The 15,199-nt window shown below is 49.2% G+C and overlaps 3 protein-coding genes across 10 annotated transcripts in view; 1 reads left to right on the top strand and 2 right to left on the bottom strand.

The window, feature by feature from the left end:
- The window catches only part of NUP88 (nucleoporin 88), a 32,403-nt gene extending 30,605 nt beyond the window's left edge, over nt 1–1,798 (bottom strand). For 5 of the 8 annotated variants that reach the window (XM_014468077.2, XM_023744059.1, XM_023744061.1 and 2 more), the window contains exon 1: nt 1,406–1,745. In XM_014468077.2, the coding sequence (XP_014323563.1) occupies nt 1,406–1,714 (309 nt within the window). In that variant the 5' untranslated portion in view covers nt 1,715–1,745. Of the gene's footprint in view, nt 1–1,405 lie in introns of all 8 variants that reach the window. The other 3 variants (XM_006102739.2, XM_023744060.1, XM_023744064.1) reach the window with 3 other exon arrangements.
- A 138-nt stretch (nt 1,799–1,936) lies between these two features.
- On the top strand, nt 1,937–10,148 carry RPAIN (RPA interacting protein). The gene is given in 8 exon segments (XM_014468085.2): nt 1,937–2,367; nt 3,630–3,638; nt 3,640–3,795; nt 4,823–4,883; nt 6,491–6,602; nt 6,716–6,779; nt 7,820–7,960; nt 9,999–10,148. Coding segments are annotated over 8 exon segments (654 nt in total). The 5' UTR covers nt 1,937–2,286; the 3' UTR covers nt 10,029–10,148.
- A 62-nt stretch (nt 10,149–10,210) lies between these two features.
- Nucleotides 10,211–14,868, bottom strand: C1QBP (complement C1q binding protein). Its single transcript, XM_006102736.3, has 6 exons — nt 14,556–14,868; nt 13,440–13,590; nt 12,242–12,332; nt 10,937–11,032; nt 10,729–10,851; nt 10,211–10,595 (listed from the first exon to the last, which is right to left on the bottom strand). The coding sequence occupies exons 1-6, from the start codon at nt 14,785–14,787 to the stop codon at nt 10,446–10,448; spliced, it is 843 nt and encodes a 280-aa protein (XP_006102798.1). The 5' UTR covers nt 14,788–14,868; the 3' UTR covers nt 10,211–10,445.
- Nucleotides 14,869–15,199: the final 331 nt, after the last annotated feature.

Genomic DNA, 15,199 nt, shown 5'->3' with positions numbered 1-15,199 from the left:
TCCCCACTTCCGCCCCGTCTCCTGAGCAACGCCCAGCTAATATGCTAATGACCTGGTTGTTACCCGTTACAGCGTCCCATTCATTAGCATATTAGCTCTTTATTAGTATAGATACATATATAAAACCCTAACATGCAAATAGACCAAACGGTGAAACAACCGAAGAACTGGTCGCTATGACATGCGCTGACCATCAGGGGGCGTGCGTGGAATATGGTGGGCGCTGGCCACAGTGGGATGGTGGAGCAGGTGAGCGGGGGCGCCAGACCAAGGCAAGGTGCCAGTCGCTGTCATCCGGGCCAGCCTCTGGTGGTTACTGAAAATTCTTTGCTCCTGTGCGCTGTGGTCCTCCTGCCCGGCACTCGCACCTGCTGCTGTTGCCGGCCCCACTCGCACCCGCTGGCTGGCACCAGTCCCAATCGCTCGGCGCCGTCAGCAGGTGCAAGCAGCGGCTGCCGGCCCCAATTGCCCCTGAGGGCTTCTCCCCCTCCCCCTGCTCCTGAGGAGCGATTGGGGCAGCAGCCACTGCTTGCACCCACTGACAGTGCCGGCCCCAGGCCCCAATCGCTCCTCTGTGGGTGCCAGCAGGGCCAGCGGCAGGAGGGGGGGCTGCGCAGGAGGGACCAGGTGCAGAGGATGGGCCAAGACCCACCCCTGTGCCCACCCCAGCCTCGCAGCCCGCAGTTCCTTCCCAGGTGCAGGAATTCGAGCACCGGGCCCCTCCTATAGCATGAACATTTCCAGAAAGCCATGCTTGATTACAGCCAGGATGGAGTCCTTTCTGATCACACCCACTTTCACATGCTGCTGGCTTATCAAAAACAAAAAAAAATCCCTTCCCACCTTGGGGATGGCCTGATTTTCTAAAGAGTAAATGAAGGAACAGGGGATTCCTCTGCTGTGTCAGGCACAAAACGTGGTGCTTTCAAATCCATTCCCCGATGATGCTCGTAACAATCCCAAGAGGAAGTTAGGACTATCCCTACGATTTTGAGTGTCACATCATTACTGAGGTTTCTCAGGACCAACCTCCTAAAAAGAGCAACCGCACCGGCTCCCTCCCCTCGCCCTGCGTAACGGACGCTATTTATTGAGCTTGACGTGGTCCTTCCCTTCCTCCCGGGCCCCAAGAACTCACGCACCTGAGAGCATGAGTCCCTCCAACTGTGACAGGCACAGTGTCGGGTCAAAAAAGGGGCTACGGAAGGTTACGTGGCCATGTTAGGGTGGAGTGAAAATAAAAGAGAGACCGTGCCCCTCCCAGAGGCTGGACGTCTGTCTGCTTACACTGGAACGGCACGCCTCACAGAAGACGAAAAATAGCCAGGATGGGGAGGGAACAAACAAACAAAAAACTAGTTCGGATCCCGGACGAGGGTCATGTCCAAGAGGAGCCGGGCCGTACCTGGTACTGGGAGAGGGAGGACTCCTCCCCCGCGCTGCCGAGGCCCCGGAGGCGAACCACTAGGAAAGAGCTGCCTTCCCCGTCCCACAGGAAGAGTTCTCCGCCGAGGCCCAAGACCAGGTTTCTCGTCAGCAACTGCGGCGGCGGCGGCAGCGGCGGCGACGAAGACAATGATGAAGAAGCCGGCTTCTCGGCCTCGGCTGGACTCTGGTTTTTCAGTCCCTCCCGGAGCCGCAAGAACACGACGTGGTTAGGAAGCCAGGTCTGCCACAGCTCGCCGTCGCCCGAGGGTCCCTCGGCGGCCGCCATCTTGGCCCAACTGCTCCCCTCATCCCAATTGCTCAGCCCGCCGCTGAGCGCAGCCAATCCGCGGCCGGCCGCCCACTGCTTCGGCGAATCAGCGAGCAGGCAGCCCGGAAGCACGAGGCTAGGCTAATAAAGTGAGGCCAGCCTATCAGGCAGCGGCAGCGCTAGTGGATAGCCAATCGCCAGTCACGCCCCAGGGGGCGGGACTAGAAAGTCGACCGGCCAGTGCCGGTTTCAAGTTTTGGGGCCGCGGAAAAGTCTAGAACCTGAGAGAGAGTCTTACTCCTGTGAATCTCACTGCTTATTGGACGCCTCCACCTGGGTAAACCTAGATATTCAAAGCTTTTCCTCGAGACTTAACTTCCTCAGTCCAGGTGGGTTAACCTCACGGATGTCACTCCCGCAATTAACCATCCTTCGTTTGCCCAAAGCTGTCTCTTTATTGGGACGGCCAGTAGAACACTGCCCAGAATTCCCTGCCGTGTAATACGATCAGCAACCAGAAACTACAACTCCCAAGGTTCTGCGGGCCCGCAGGGGCGGGGCTTTCTGGAGGCTGCTCCCGCGGAGGGGAGATGGCAGAGCAGTCTGGTTCTCCGCACCGCTCGATGTACAAATTGGTGGGCTCGCCTCCGTGGAAAGAGACGTTCAGGCAGGTGAGTGTGGGATTTGAGAAGCTTTGGCTGGCCGGGCCGTGGTCATCCCCCTAATCCCTCCAGGAACCGCTCTCCTCAGTGCCTTCGCCGCGTGAGGCAGGTGTCAGGAGTGCCTGGCGGGTGGAAGTGGACCTGGGACTCAAGTCTTCCCACCTGTAGATCTGAGTCTTGTCCATCGCCCGCCTGCCTCCCGGAATTCCTGGACCCCTGGGTGCGGGATTAGCCCGGGCCGGACCAGCCTCAGGCCCCTTAGTTTTGGATTTGGGTTTGTTTTAAATTCGAAGTGTGACCATTGCCACCCTTCTGCACTCTACAGTAACAGCACCTGCTATTGTTGGGTAGTGGGCGCAGAGAAGGCATTTTGTGTACTGTATACGCACCTCATGCAAGAGAGAAATTATTTCTATTCAAGATAGAGCGTCTGTTCAGGAGAGCCTCACTTACTGCCTTAGCAGAGTTGTACCGCATCTTAGTTCTGACCTAGTCTGAGCTCAGCGTGCGTCCTGTAACATTGCCTAGGACTGCAGGAATCCCGTAAGTAGTAGATGTAGCCCAGGAATATAATCCGATGCTGGAAATGACTGTTGACATCAGGGTTTCTCACCTTGGCCGTTGACATTTTGAGGAAGACAGTTATTTGTTGTGGGTGGTGGTTCTGTGCGTTGTGGAATGTTTAGCAGAGTCCCTGGCCTCCACCTGCTGGATGCCAGTAGCCCTGATACTAGAGTTATGACAACCAACAATGTGTCCAGGCATTGCCAGATGTCCCTTGGGGGACAAATTGCCCCAAGTTTAGAAACACTGTTGTACAGTTAGGTGACTACTGCAGCCATACCTAGAGCAACAAGAATGTGGAAGCAGTCCAAACGTCTTGTATAACAGGACAGTGGGTGTTGAGCTGTTATCATCCAACCATTAAAGAAGCTGGCGTTGAAGGTAGAACATGAAATACGGTGACCTGGAAATATGCGAACAAAGTATTGTAATTTCATCTGGCTACATGTGGATGAGGGCAAGAGGGGAATATGCAAAATTAACAATAGTTTGGATTGTAGTTGATAATTCTTGTCTATAAGTTTTCTTTAATGTTTTAATAATGAAATCTAAGAGGTATTGTTTGTTTGTTTGTTTTTTATGGAATTGCCTGCCCTCTTCTCCCCTCCCTCATACCTCTTCCCCTCTCCCCCTCCCCCTCTCCTCCATACCCCTTCCCCCCTTCCCCATACTCCTTCCCCCCTCCCACCTTCCTCCCTTCTTCCAAGGGATGCCTGGGAGAGAATGAGAAACAGCCGGGACAGGCTCCTGGACAAATACCGACAGGCTGGAGGCAATGTGCCAGGGAGGGCTCAGAGCACCCTTCTCGCACAAGAGTTGATGGAAGAGGAATGGAATGCTTGGCACTCGATGGAAAGCTGCCCAGAGGCTCAGGTCAGGCTGGGATGTGTTTTCAGGGAGGACAGGAAGTGTCCTCCCTCTGCCTATTTCCCCGAGTCATCTAAACCCATATACTCTCAAACCTACAGTTGGGATTCTAACAGCCTTTAACCCAGTTTCTTCTACCTTTAACGTTAGTCTGTTTTAGATTAATGGTTCCTAAGTACCAGACTGTTGACCTGCTGCATCATTGCATTATATTCAATTATGAAACTAAAAAGAAAGTAATGTTACTCCTTGGCTACACCCCTGGACGTTTTGATGCAGTGGTCATGAGGCTAGAAATCCTGCTTTTTAAGAAGGTCTCCAGGAGCTTCCTGATTCTAATCTCAGTCAGAGGTGGGAGCTGAGTGCGTATAGAAACCTTTTACCAGGTGTCGGGAGAGCACTGGGTTGGAAGCCAGCAGCTCTGGAATTCTGATCCTGGTTTTGATATTGCTTTTTAACTCCACGCTGCCTCTCTGGCCTTTAGTTTTTATATTTATGAAATGAAGACAATAATGTCAGTATTGTGAGTACTATATAAGAAAACATGTGGGAAACTGCTTTGAAAACATCAAAGCTCTCTAGAATAATGATGCATACTCAGTATCTCTTATGTGTCCTATAGTAAGCCAAATGTTTGTGTTATATAATCACAATTAGTACTCACAATAACCTTCACAACCTTCTCAGCTAGGTTTTATTCCCATTTTACAGAAGCCCAAACTGAGGTTTACAGGGGTTAGGAACATTCTGGCGGTCACATAGCTTGGCAGAACCACATACTTAGCTGCTGCCCTATATGATCTGCCCCCAGTTAAGTGCCATTCTTTTGTCACTGGGTAGTTTAGGCATTTCTTGATGCTTTCTCAGCATGACCACATTACCCCACTGTCAGCATAGTCTACAGAAGGGCAGGACTGACTGATTTCCTCAGGTAAACCTGGGTTCTTCAAGCCAACCTCCACGTATGAATCATTGTGGGGCTTGTCAGCTGATTATCACTTCAAACCTCTGATGATCCCACTTTCTCTTGCAGTGGGAGGAGCCGATGGACTTGGCTGAGCTGGAGGAAATCCAACAGGAGCTGATTGACCAAGGTGACCTCTGGGAGTGGTCTTTCCTGCCTGAACCTAGCCACTCTACTGCCCTTTATTCTCAACAGAATTAGTTCTGAACTTCTACTTCTGCCTGCAGCCAAGCATCCAGAAGTCTCTGCTTTTACTCTGAAGTCTTGACTGTCTGTCTTCCTAGTAATACAAGTCTTAAGTATGCCAGGTCTTGTGCTCAGACTTCTCATTCCGTGCTGATTTTCTCCTGACAACTACCCTACAAGGCAATAGGAGACAGTGGCTGAACAGCTAGTGGTGGAGCTGGGAAGCAACATCAATTTTGTGAATCCAGTTCCCATGCTTATTCTATCCGACACTACCTCTCTATTAATAGATGGATAGTAATCCTGTACCCTGTAGGATACAGTGCAGGATCAGCTCTCTTGCACAACTTAATTGAAGTGTCTTCTTTCCCATCCATTCTTTACCGACTACCCAGGGTCTTGTGAGCATCTACTCCCTGAGGCATTCATAGCACCGTACAGTGCACAATTTAACACCTTACATAATTCTTTTATTCCACATTGCCCTATCTTGACTAAGCTCAGTATTTACCATCTGTAAAATAGAGATAATAGGCCTACCCTATAAGTTTGTGTGTGTGGAAACTTATGTTTAATAATATGTGTAGAAGACGTAGAGAAGTGTCTGGCATATTGAAAACTTTCAACAAATGAGGATGCAAGACCATGGACTCCTGAGCTTGGCTACTGAGGTTCACTTCTGAGCTTTACCACTTTAACTGGCACAGCACTGGGCAAAGCACTTAATCTCCCCATGCCTCAGTGTCTTCATCTTTAAAATAAAGATAATATTAGTGAATAAGTTAATATGTGGAAAGGACTTAAAATAGCATTTGACATATTGTAAGTGCTATGCAAGTGTTAGTTGTTATGATTAGTATTGATTCCAGTTAGACCATAGTTTTTTTATTGATTCATTCTGTTTCTTTGTTACGGGGTGGGGCCACAACATTAGTAACGAAGAAACAGAATTTCCAGAGGATGAGGCCCAGAAATCAGGATTTTAAAAAGATTCCCAGGCGATTCTAATGTGCAGCCAAGGTTGAGAATCACTGGTCTAGACTGAGCTCATCAAGAGCAGGGAGCAGTCTTTTTCACCTTTGCACCCCATGCCTGCCACATCCTAGGTATTGTTGCATATTTGTTGAAGGAATGAACACATAGATTCTGAACAACACAGACTCTGAGCATAGGGACACTGGGGGACAGATCACTGGGACTCAGCAGGGTGGGCTGGCATCAGAAAGAAGTGCCCTGTAAGTGTCAGCTTTCTCCAGCTGCCCCTGGGACCCGACTGATAGTCTACATCTACTCTATGGCTGTGTGTGAAAGTCCTCTTCTTGTCCCTTAGCCTCACCACTTCACCTCTTTTGCTCACAAAGTGAGGCCAGACAGGAGGGGAGGAATCCAACAAGAGGAAGCCTGAGGGAAAGTAACTATTTAGTGATTGGTAGCATGATTTTACCTGAATTTTTCTCAGGTGGATGAAGCTTGTGAAGGTGAAGTTAGCACTAAATACAGGACAGCTGGGTGCAGCATGGTGAAGCGCTCCACCTGTCCATTGCCTTGCAGAACAGTCCATCATCAATGAATACGAGAAGAGCTTGCAGTTTGATGAGCAGTGTCTCAGCATCATACTGGCTGAGTGGGAAGCAAACTCCCTCATCTGTCCTGTGTGCATAAAGTAAGAGTTTTCCAAACCTTTCCAGCATTGTTGATTCCCACCCTCCACTCCAAAACGAGTGGAATTTCCCCTCTGCTGGCCATGAAGCTCTGGGGTCCTAATTCTGCCTCTAGGTACAACCTGAGAATAACAAGCGGTGTGGTCATGTGTCAGTGTGGCCTGTACATCCCATCTCATGTAAGTGTTACACACCCAGATTTTGTCACCTTTGTCCACAATTATCTATTTACCTTAAGACCCTTCAGTAGTGTGTTGGAGATGGCTGTGCACATCTTTTCCCAGCTCATGTTCAGTTCACATTGGTAGCTTGAAAACAGCCATGGTGAGAATATATACAGCATGGAAATTGGCAAGCACACAAACCAGGGGGGGTCCCTGCCCCCACCCCGGAGCCATTTGTTAAACACTTATCCATAAAAATTGTCCATATATGAAGACACACCTACACTCAGAATTTAAGCTTCAGTGATCTTAAAATACAGAAAGAGCCCTCTTATCTGACATGACAGGGAGTGAAAGTTTGTCAATTGATTAGAGTGGTGAATTATCAAAATGAGACATAGTAAATTTCAAGCATATAAATTTACTTGCCAGTCTTTGAGTGGGGCTCTGCTGATTGGAGAGCTGAGTCTTTTTTTTACAAACCACTCTTATAATGCATTGCCTGGAGCTTCTAATTTGTTTCTGAAAAGTGCATTGAGAAGCTGAGTGTGCAACTTTAGGATTTTTCCTCCCTTTTATTTAACAGCTTTATTTTTTTAAGCAACTCGTCTTTTTGAGTTTCCTAAACATCCCACTTATTATTACAAAAAAGAAAACTTTGTTTTCATTCTCTTATTTTGTTGTTTAACATAATATGTAATTTCTCAGTTACAGTAGTAAATTCAATTAGCACAGACAGATCTGGGACCAAGCAGTGCTGGCTCTTGGTGGGAATACATTTGGCTGGTAGAGGCAGAAGCATAGGACGGCTCCGAGTGTCCCTGGTGCTGTGTGTGGCTGGGTGCTTTACAGAGGAGAGGAGAGCACTGGTTGTCTGGAGAGGCAGTCAGGTGGAGATTGGCTTAGAGACCTTTTTAGTACAATCATGAGCACTTTAAAAGGTCCAAGGAGTCAAGTCATCACAGATACAGGTTATCGTGAGGAATCAGGTTTTTCTACCTGTTGATGATGAGGTAACTAAGATTAGGTTGCGGTTTAACCTTTTTGTTTTTTAGTCTCCAGAATTGACAGAGCAGAAACTTCGTGCCTGTTTAGAGGACAGCATGAATGAGCACAGCGCCCACTGTCCTCACACACCTCAATTTTCAGTCACTGAAGGGACAGGAAGAAAGTCCAGTCTTCTCATGAGCTGTCTGGTAAGCCTCCCGGGGACCCATGGTAGGGGCAGCTCAGTGTTTGGTTTTATCCCTGCTCTGGGAGAAATCATAGGTTGGAAACAGGTACATGTTTAAAAGCAGTTTATTCTCTGAGGAGTTTACTTGAATAGGAAAGTGAAGGTGATGAGCCCGTTCAATGAAAAGTCCAGTCATTCCCTGAAAGGGGCAGGACAGAGGCAGCACAGGATGGTGGGAGGTGCATTGGACTGGAATTAGGAAGCCTGGCGGCACTGCCTGCTCTTGTTTGATTGGCAGCAGTGGCCTTAGGTGAAGCTGATTATTTCATATTCGTAAGACCAGGTAGGCCAGCCTGGTGCCAGTTTGACAGTAGGACATGGAACAGGAAGCACAGCAGGGCAGCATCAGGCTGGCCTCCTCAGCAAGAATCTTCATGGGGGACCAGGGGCTACTGTCTGGCCCCCTAAGTGACAACTCAGGTGTGAGGGAACAGGACCACACAAGTGGACGCAGAACCTACGCTTGCTGTAGGAACCAGTGGCTCTTACAGTAACCTCTGGCTATAGCTTAAGGTCCCAAGCAAGGGGAACCCTGGGTTGTGAGCGCTCTGCACTTAGGGAAGTCCAGAACTGTGGCCTCCTCCTGGGTCTTTCTAGTTCTCTCCTGGCCCTCTCATTTCAAAGGCAGTTTACCTACAGGAGTTGTGTTTGTTATAAACAGTATTGCCTAATACAGCCAACATTTCACTTTATCAAGTTTCTTCCATAAGTTATTCAATTCTATTCATTCATTTTTTTTTAAATGTGTTGAGGACTTTTTAAAATTCAAAAATATGCATTCTCTCTGAGTTCAAGTCTAGGGTTGGTAATTAAGAGAATATAGAAAACAGGTAGTCAGCAGCCCTGGAGAGCTGTAGGGGGAGGGCCTATGGGAGTTCAGAGGAGGTGATTTCCTTTATGGATAAAGGCTTCCATAAGGACACGAAAGGTTGCTTAGCTTAGTCCAGCTGCAGTCGTCTGCTCACTTGGCCATCGGTGCCCTGCAGCCCAGAGCAGGAGGGAAGCCAAGTGGAGGGGGAGGTTTGGAAGGCAGGTGCTGTGGAGGCATCAGTTGTGGGGACAGCATGATTGACAGTGCTGGCTCAGGGGCAGAGGGAGGCCATTGCTGGGCAGAAGGCAGTCATACGAAGATGAGAAACAGGAGAGGGAAGGACAAAATTGTCTTCAGTAGCCTATCCCAGAGTTCACCCCTTTGAAAAATAGATCATTAGGAATGCTCTGGAGTCCGGGGGCGCTAGACATCTTTCTCTTAAGGGGAAATCAAGGACCATTGGGCTCAAGAGCCAGTGAGTCAGGCTGTAGCTTCATCAAGCGTGGGTGTGAGGGTGAAGATAGGTGTGGGTTACCGAAGTTGGGTACATAGAGCCCTAAGGACTTGGAATATTGGAAATGTGAGAGGGACAGTGCTCTAGGGCTAGTCATGGGATGGGGATGTGTTAGACCACCAGAAAGCCAAGTATATTACCTATGGATGTGGTGTCAAGGTTAAGCACAGGATTCCTTAGCACTGTGGTGGGGCTGAGCTGTCAAGGAATCAGAAACCAGGTTTATATTTGAGTGCCTATTGATTGTTAGGGGAGACCAAGGAAGGTATGCTAGAATGAATGGGCCTGAGCTGATTGTAGTCAGTGTGCATAATTTATACCTTGCCATGGTGCACGCCTGTTTCAATCCTGTTAAGCTGAAGGAACCACATCTCCTTGCTGAGCTCTCAGAAGTTCGAATAACCTTTTTGGTCACAGGGTTCCTGAGGTGAGGATATCAGATCAGTCCATCGCCAGGATTTGTAGTTTGCAGGTACTATTGTTGCTGAGGGTTTAAAAGGCAGTTGTTTTGACACCACAGGACTGACACCCAGCCAAGCCTCTTACAACTATTTCCTAAGTAACTCAGCATCCTTTCCTAAGTAGGAGTTTTAATGGCAGCATAAATGTGATTGCTGATGACAACGTTCAGCCCTATGAGATAAATCTTAAGCTACTTTCTCTATTTAAATCCAGGCCTGCGATGCTCGGGCTGCGATCATCTAAAGCCACCTTGACTCACATCCTCCTGCTGGGTTGGAACCAACTCAGACCGTCTGAGGGGGCCTTGTAAATACAACCTTTCATTTGTAACTTATTTTGTATTAAAACCTTTCAAACATCTTGGCTCTTGGTGTTTGGTTATGCAGTTTGAAGGAGGAAGGAATACAAATAGAAAAGACATCACCTTAGAGATAAATCAATTTTTTATTGTCCATCATTGTTATACAAAAATCTAGAAATAATAGACTTGTAAAGAAACAAATGAATAGTAAATAAGAGGGCAACAAATAATTTAAATCTGAATTATTTTCCATGATATTAGGGTGAAAACCATTTTAAAGTACATGTTTGGCTTCAGAGTAGGTTTTGTTCACTGGCAAAGCCTGCCATAAATTCCAGGTATTCAGTGTCTTGTCTGTCCTACTGGCTCTTCACAAAACCTTTGAGGTCCTCCAGAAAAGTAATGTACTCCTGGTGCTCCAGGGCTGTGCTGAGCTCCACCAGCTCATCTGCAAAAGTGTTGTCTACCCCTCGGTCCGCAAGGAAATCCATGAGGTGGTCATATAAGGCCTACAAGGAGAAACATTCACCATCAGAAAAGTAGTATGACTTCATCTGTAATACTCGATAAAATGCTTGTCTGTCCTTGGTCCGGGACCTCCCTTATAAGGCCCAGGAGCACCCCATCTTATCAAGCACTCACCCAGTCCAGGGAATCTGTGTTGAGTGTGTAGTTTGTGTCCTTCCATTCAGATTCACCAGTGGACTGAAAGCTCACTTCCCTGATGGAGAAAATGTCACTCTCGCCCTCTTCTTCTTGTCCAACCTGAGGGGACAGACAGTAGTTGGGGAAACTGAAGGGCTTTCCAGGACAAGCCAGACGCATGCACAGAAAGGGGACTGTGACGTACCTCATCTTCTGGATAGTGACAGTCCAGCACGAGGGCCTTCTTGCCACCGCCCTTTATAACTTCAACCACGAAGTTGGGAGTGGATGTCAGTTCAGGCTGGGGAAACAAGAACAAGCGCGTGCCTTGTTGGCAGGGGTTGGCTGCCTGGACCAAAGGTCTCGATGATGCAGGGGATCTAGAAGCCACCTCTGCCAGGATATTAGCCATTTTCAAAGTCTTTACTATAGCGTTCCTAATAAGGAGCCGAGAATCTTTAACAGAGTATTAAAGCCACGTGCCAGCTCATTCAGGGACCTGGGCTGAACTCTTCCTATTGATCCTTTCTAAAGTTAAAGACTGTTTTCGAGGACAGATCATCTTATATTTAGTACAGTGTTTCACTTCTGTTAGCATCTACTTGTTTAAGTAACAGACTAGGTTTAGAAGAAATTTGAATTCCAGCCCCAGCTATGTGCCAATTAACTTAGATCTAGACCATTCCTAATCTCCCTAGACCGTTTCCCATCCCTAAACTGCACAGGTGGCATAAAGCCCCAAGATCTCTTTCCAACTGATTCTGTTTCAGGATCATCCTTCAGCCCAGGGCCAAGGCCAGTGATTTGGCTGACTGGCCATCGAATGTCTGAATAATCACAGCAACCCTCCCTTTGATGGTGAGCATCCAATGTCAGAGATGCCAGCGTGATGTCACCAGGAGGCTGTTTAGGTCTGAGACAGCACTGATACCTGCTTCGTCAGAGTCTGGGGACTCTGGCCCTCATACCAAATGGTTTCTAGCCCAGACACACTGCTTCCTAGAAGGTTTGAAGACTGGGCACCATCCAGGTCCAAGGTCCAACCACAAAGGCCAGCAGCCGCAGGAAGACCTGATGTTAAATCTCCGATGTCCCCGGCTTTATGCCCTTGGCTCAGTGGCTGGTGTTTATTACCAGCCTGTGACATGTTAGAACATTCCTCACATGAAACACTCCAAATGATAATCTCCAATATCAGAGACCTTCCCCTCATGGAAGGGTCAGACAGTTCCCATTCCTTTCTATCAGGAGAACAAAGACCAAGCTCTTAAGCCCAAGCCTGCAGATGGCAATTTACACAGCACCTGGGAAAGGAAATGGGCCACACTCCTGGTGCTAAAGCTGGCCCCAATGCTGCTCTACGAGTGAAGTCCCAAGGATGGCTGTCCTCTGCCTTCTCTCTCCCCTTCTAGCATTAGAGGAATTAAACACAAAAACAATCCTCCTCCAAGCCCCTGGGAGAGCCCTCAGAACTCTGAGGTAGAGGCCGGTTACAGTGTTACAGGCTTACCTCCTGCTCTTCAACCTTCTGCCCCTGGGACTCCTCCTCCCCGTCAAATGTTGGTGGGATGCTATTGTTAATGTTGAAAGTGACTGTGATCCTAGAAAGTTAAAAGAAAACACAAAAGACAGGGTACAGTTTTCACTGAGTGTGAAGTAAGTATTGAGGCCTGCTAGTTTAAAATGCTTGTTGAAACAATGTCTCCACCCCAGCCGGCTTTACATTGTGATTACAACCTTCTAAAAAAGCCTGCTGCCTCCATCCAGTCCCAGAATGGATTCAGCAGGTATAAAAAGTGCCTACTATGTGCCAGATGCTGAAAATCCAACTAATAGGCCCCAGTTTATCTCAGCCAAGCCAGCATCCCAAGGCTCACTGCCAACATTCGTCCACTGGTTCTCTCATGGCCATAGCCAGTGGACACTGCTCACGGTGGTCTTACCCTCCAGTGGCAGTGAGCAGCTAAGAAGCTGGTGGGATGGACTAGATGCCTCCTTTAAAACCTTTTTTCCATCAGAAAATCTGCCCCTCAAAGGTAAGAAGGAGCACTAGAGAGTAGGATCAGCTAAGGACCAAGAGCAGCCCTGGCCCCAGGAAGGCGAAGCCTCACGAAGAACAGCAATACAGACCCAGTCTTCAGAATGCTTGTGGAGTTATAATTACAAAGCAGGCCAGGAGCATCGCCTAATGACCACTTTAAGGTGCAAGAACACTCACTTGACAAATCCCGTTCCCAAGTTTGAGTGGAAATTAAAAGTGAGTGAGATGTGGAACTAGCACTGCGGGCTGTGCTACTCCAGCGAGCGCTATCTGCACCGGGCACTCCACAACTGGCTGCTTTGCCTGGCTGCTTTGCCAGGAAGCCACTCTCCCACAGGAACAATGGTTTCCGGTTCAGCCACAAAATCTGTCTCATCTGCAACAGTGCTGACCAAGTGGGGCTCCTGGGCACAGAAATGCAACGTCCAATGGCCCTGAAGCAGCTATGACTCACTCTAGGAAAAAGGTGTAGGTGCCTTACAGAATACACCCCGAAGTAACCAGCCCACAGGAAGTCTGTGTGCAGTGAATGAACTACCTGGAACTTATGCAGTTACCCAGATGAACCCATGTGACTTGGAAACCATGTATCAAAGTACCTGCCTTGACAGGTAAGGTTCTGAGGGTCATGGATTTAGGCGCTGGAATCCAGGCTCTCAGTACTTACTTCTCACCAGCAATATTCCGGGACAACTTGGCTTCTGTCCCATTCACTTCCAGATCCCAACCTCCAGACATCTTAGGGAGGGTCTTATGCTTCTGTATCTTCTTTTCCTCCTTAATTTCATCACTCAGGAATTCAACAAAAGCTTTGTCCCCTACAATGAAAATCCATGTTACAGAAAAAGAACAGCCCGCCCGGCCAGTGTGGTTGAGTGTCAACCTATAAACCAGGAGTTCACGATTCAATTCCAGTTCAATTCCAGGTCAGGGCACATGCCCAGGTTGCGGGCTCGATCCCCAGTGAGGGGCTTACAGGAGGCAGCTGATCAATGATTCTCTCTCTCCCTTCCTCTCTCAGGTCAATAAAAACATATTTAAAAATTAAGAAAAAGAACCCATCAGTCCAAAGTGACCCAGGTTCCTCTAGCCAGAGATCTGGACTAAGACTGTTAATCCTTCTCTGGGGCTTAGTCCAACTCACACCCACTAAGCCTGTGTCCTTATCGGTATAGATGCCCCAATACTACCAGTAGGAAGCTGAGTTTGATTCTGAAAAAGTGATTTGCAACAATGAACACATTATCACATTCACACAGAGCAAACGAGTTCTCAATTACCTTCTTCCTCTTGCCAAAGACAATAACTGGGCCACTTTCTTTTTTAATCCTCACCGGAAGACATGCTTTCATTGATTTTAGAGAGAAACATCAATGGGTAGAGTCCCTTACACACCCCGACAGGGAATCCAACCGCAACCTGGTATGTGCCCTGACCGGGAATCGAACATCACTTTGTAGACCCTGCAACCAACGGCGCCACATGGGCCAGGCTGACCCGCCACTTTCTACCGCGACCTTGGGCCTCCCCAAAGTTCCGTTTGTGAGAGGCTAAGGATAAAGCCAGGCTCCAGGGTTTAACTGGACGCCCCAACCCCAAATGGAACGCGTTAAGGACGGGAAAGGGAAATGGGATCAATCACACGTGGGTTTCATCCTCTGCTTGCCAATAACTGGGAACACGCTCCGGAGCTCGCCGGGCGGCTCGCGGTGCCCATTTACCTGCCCGGCCCCCGCCCCATTGGGAATCTGCCCCCACGCCCGGCCCACGTGCGCGAGCTCACCTTCGGTGTGCAGCCCGCCGCAGCCGCAGCCGCAGGCGCAGGGCCCGCGAGGCCGCAGGAGGCTGGGCCGCCGCTCCGACCCCGCGCGCACGCTGAGGAGCCCGAAGGGTCGGATGCAGGGCCGGGGCGCGAGCTGCAGCAGCGGCCGGAGGGGGGCGGAGGGCGCGGCGGCGCGGAGACCCGCGGCGGCGGAGCCCAACGCTCGGGGCACGCAGCGCAGCAAAGGAAGCATCGCGAAGGCGACCGCGACAGCTGCAGAGGAAGACACGTGAGGATGAGGACGACCTGAGCCCTAGAGCCCCACGAGCTCACCGCCGGAAGTCCCGCCCGCCCCGCCCGGGAAAGCGCTTCCGAACGGTAACGTTGCAGGTCAAATCACCGTGGACGGGAGCGCGCCCTCTGCTGGGATCCTCCGGCAGCGCAGCTTCCCGGGTCAAGTCCGCTAACTGAACTTTTTAGCTCAGGCTGGCCTGAGTCTGGTGTACAAGGCTTTCTGTTTAATTTGCCAGCATCACTTCTCTCCAGTGGCTGCTTACACTCCAAACTGCCATCTAGTGTTCTCAAAGGACACCAGGTGTTGGTCAGTGGGTCACGGGTTCGATTCCTGGTCAAGGGTACAGGTACCTGGGTTGCAGGTTACATCC

The sequence above is a fragment of the Myotis lucifugus genome, unplaced genomic scaffold (assembly GCF_000147115.1).
Source record: "Myotis lucifugus unplaced genomic scaffold, Myoluc2.0 scaffold_426, whole genome shotgun sequence".
NCBI classification, from domain to species: domain Eukaryota; kingdom Metazoa; phylum Chordata; class Mammalia; order Chiroptera; family Vespertilionidae; genus Myotis; species Myotis lucifugus.
This window is presented reverse-complemented; position numbering and strand designations above follow the sequence as displayed.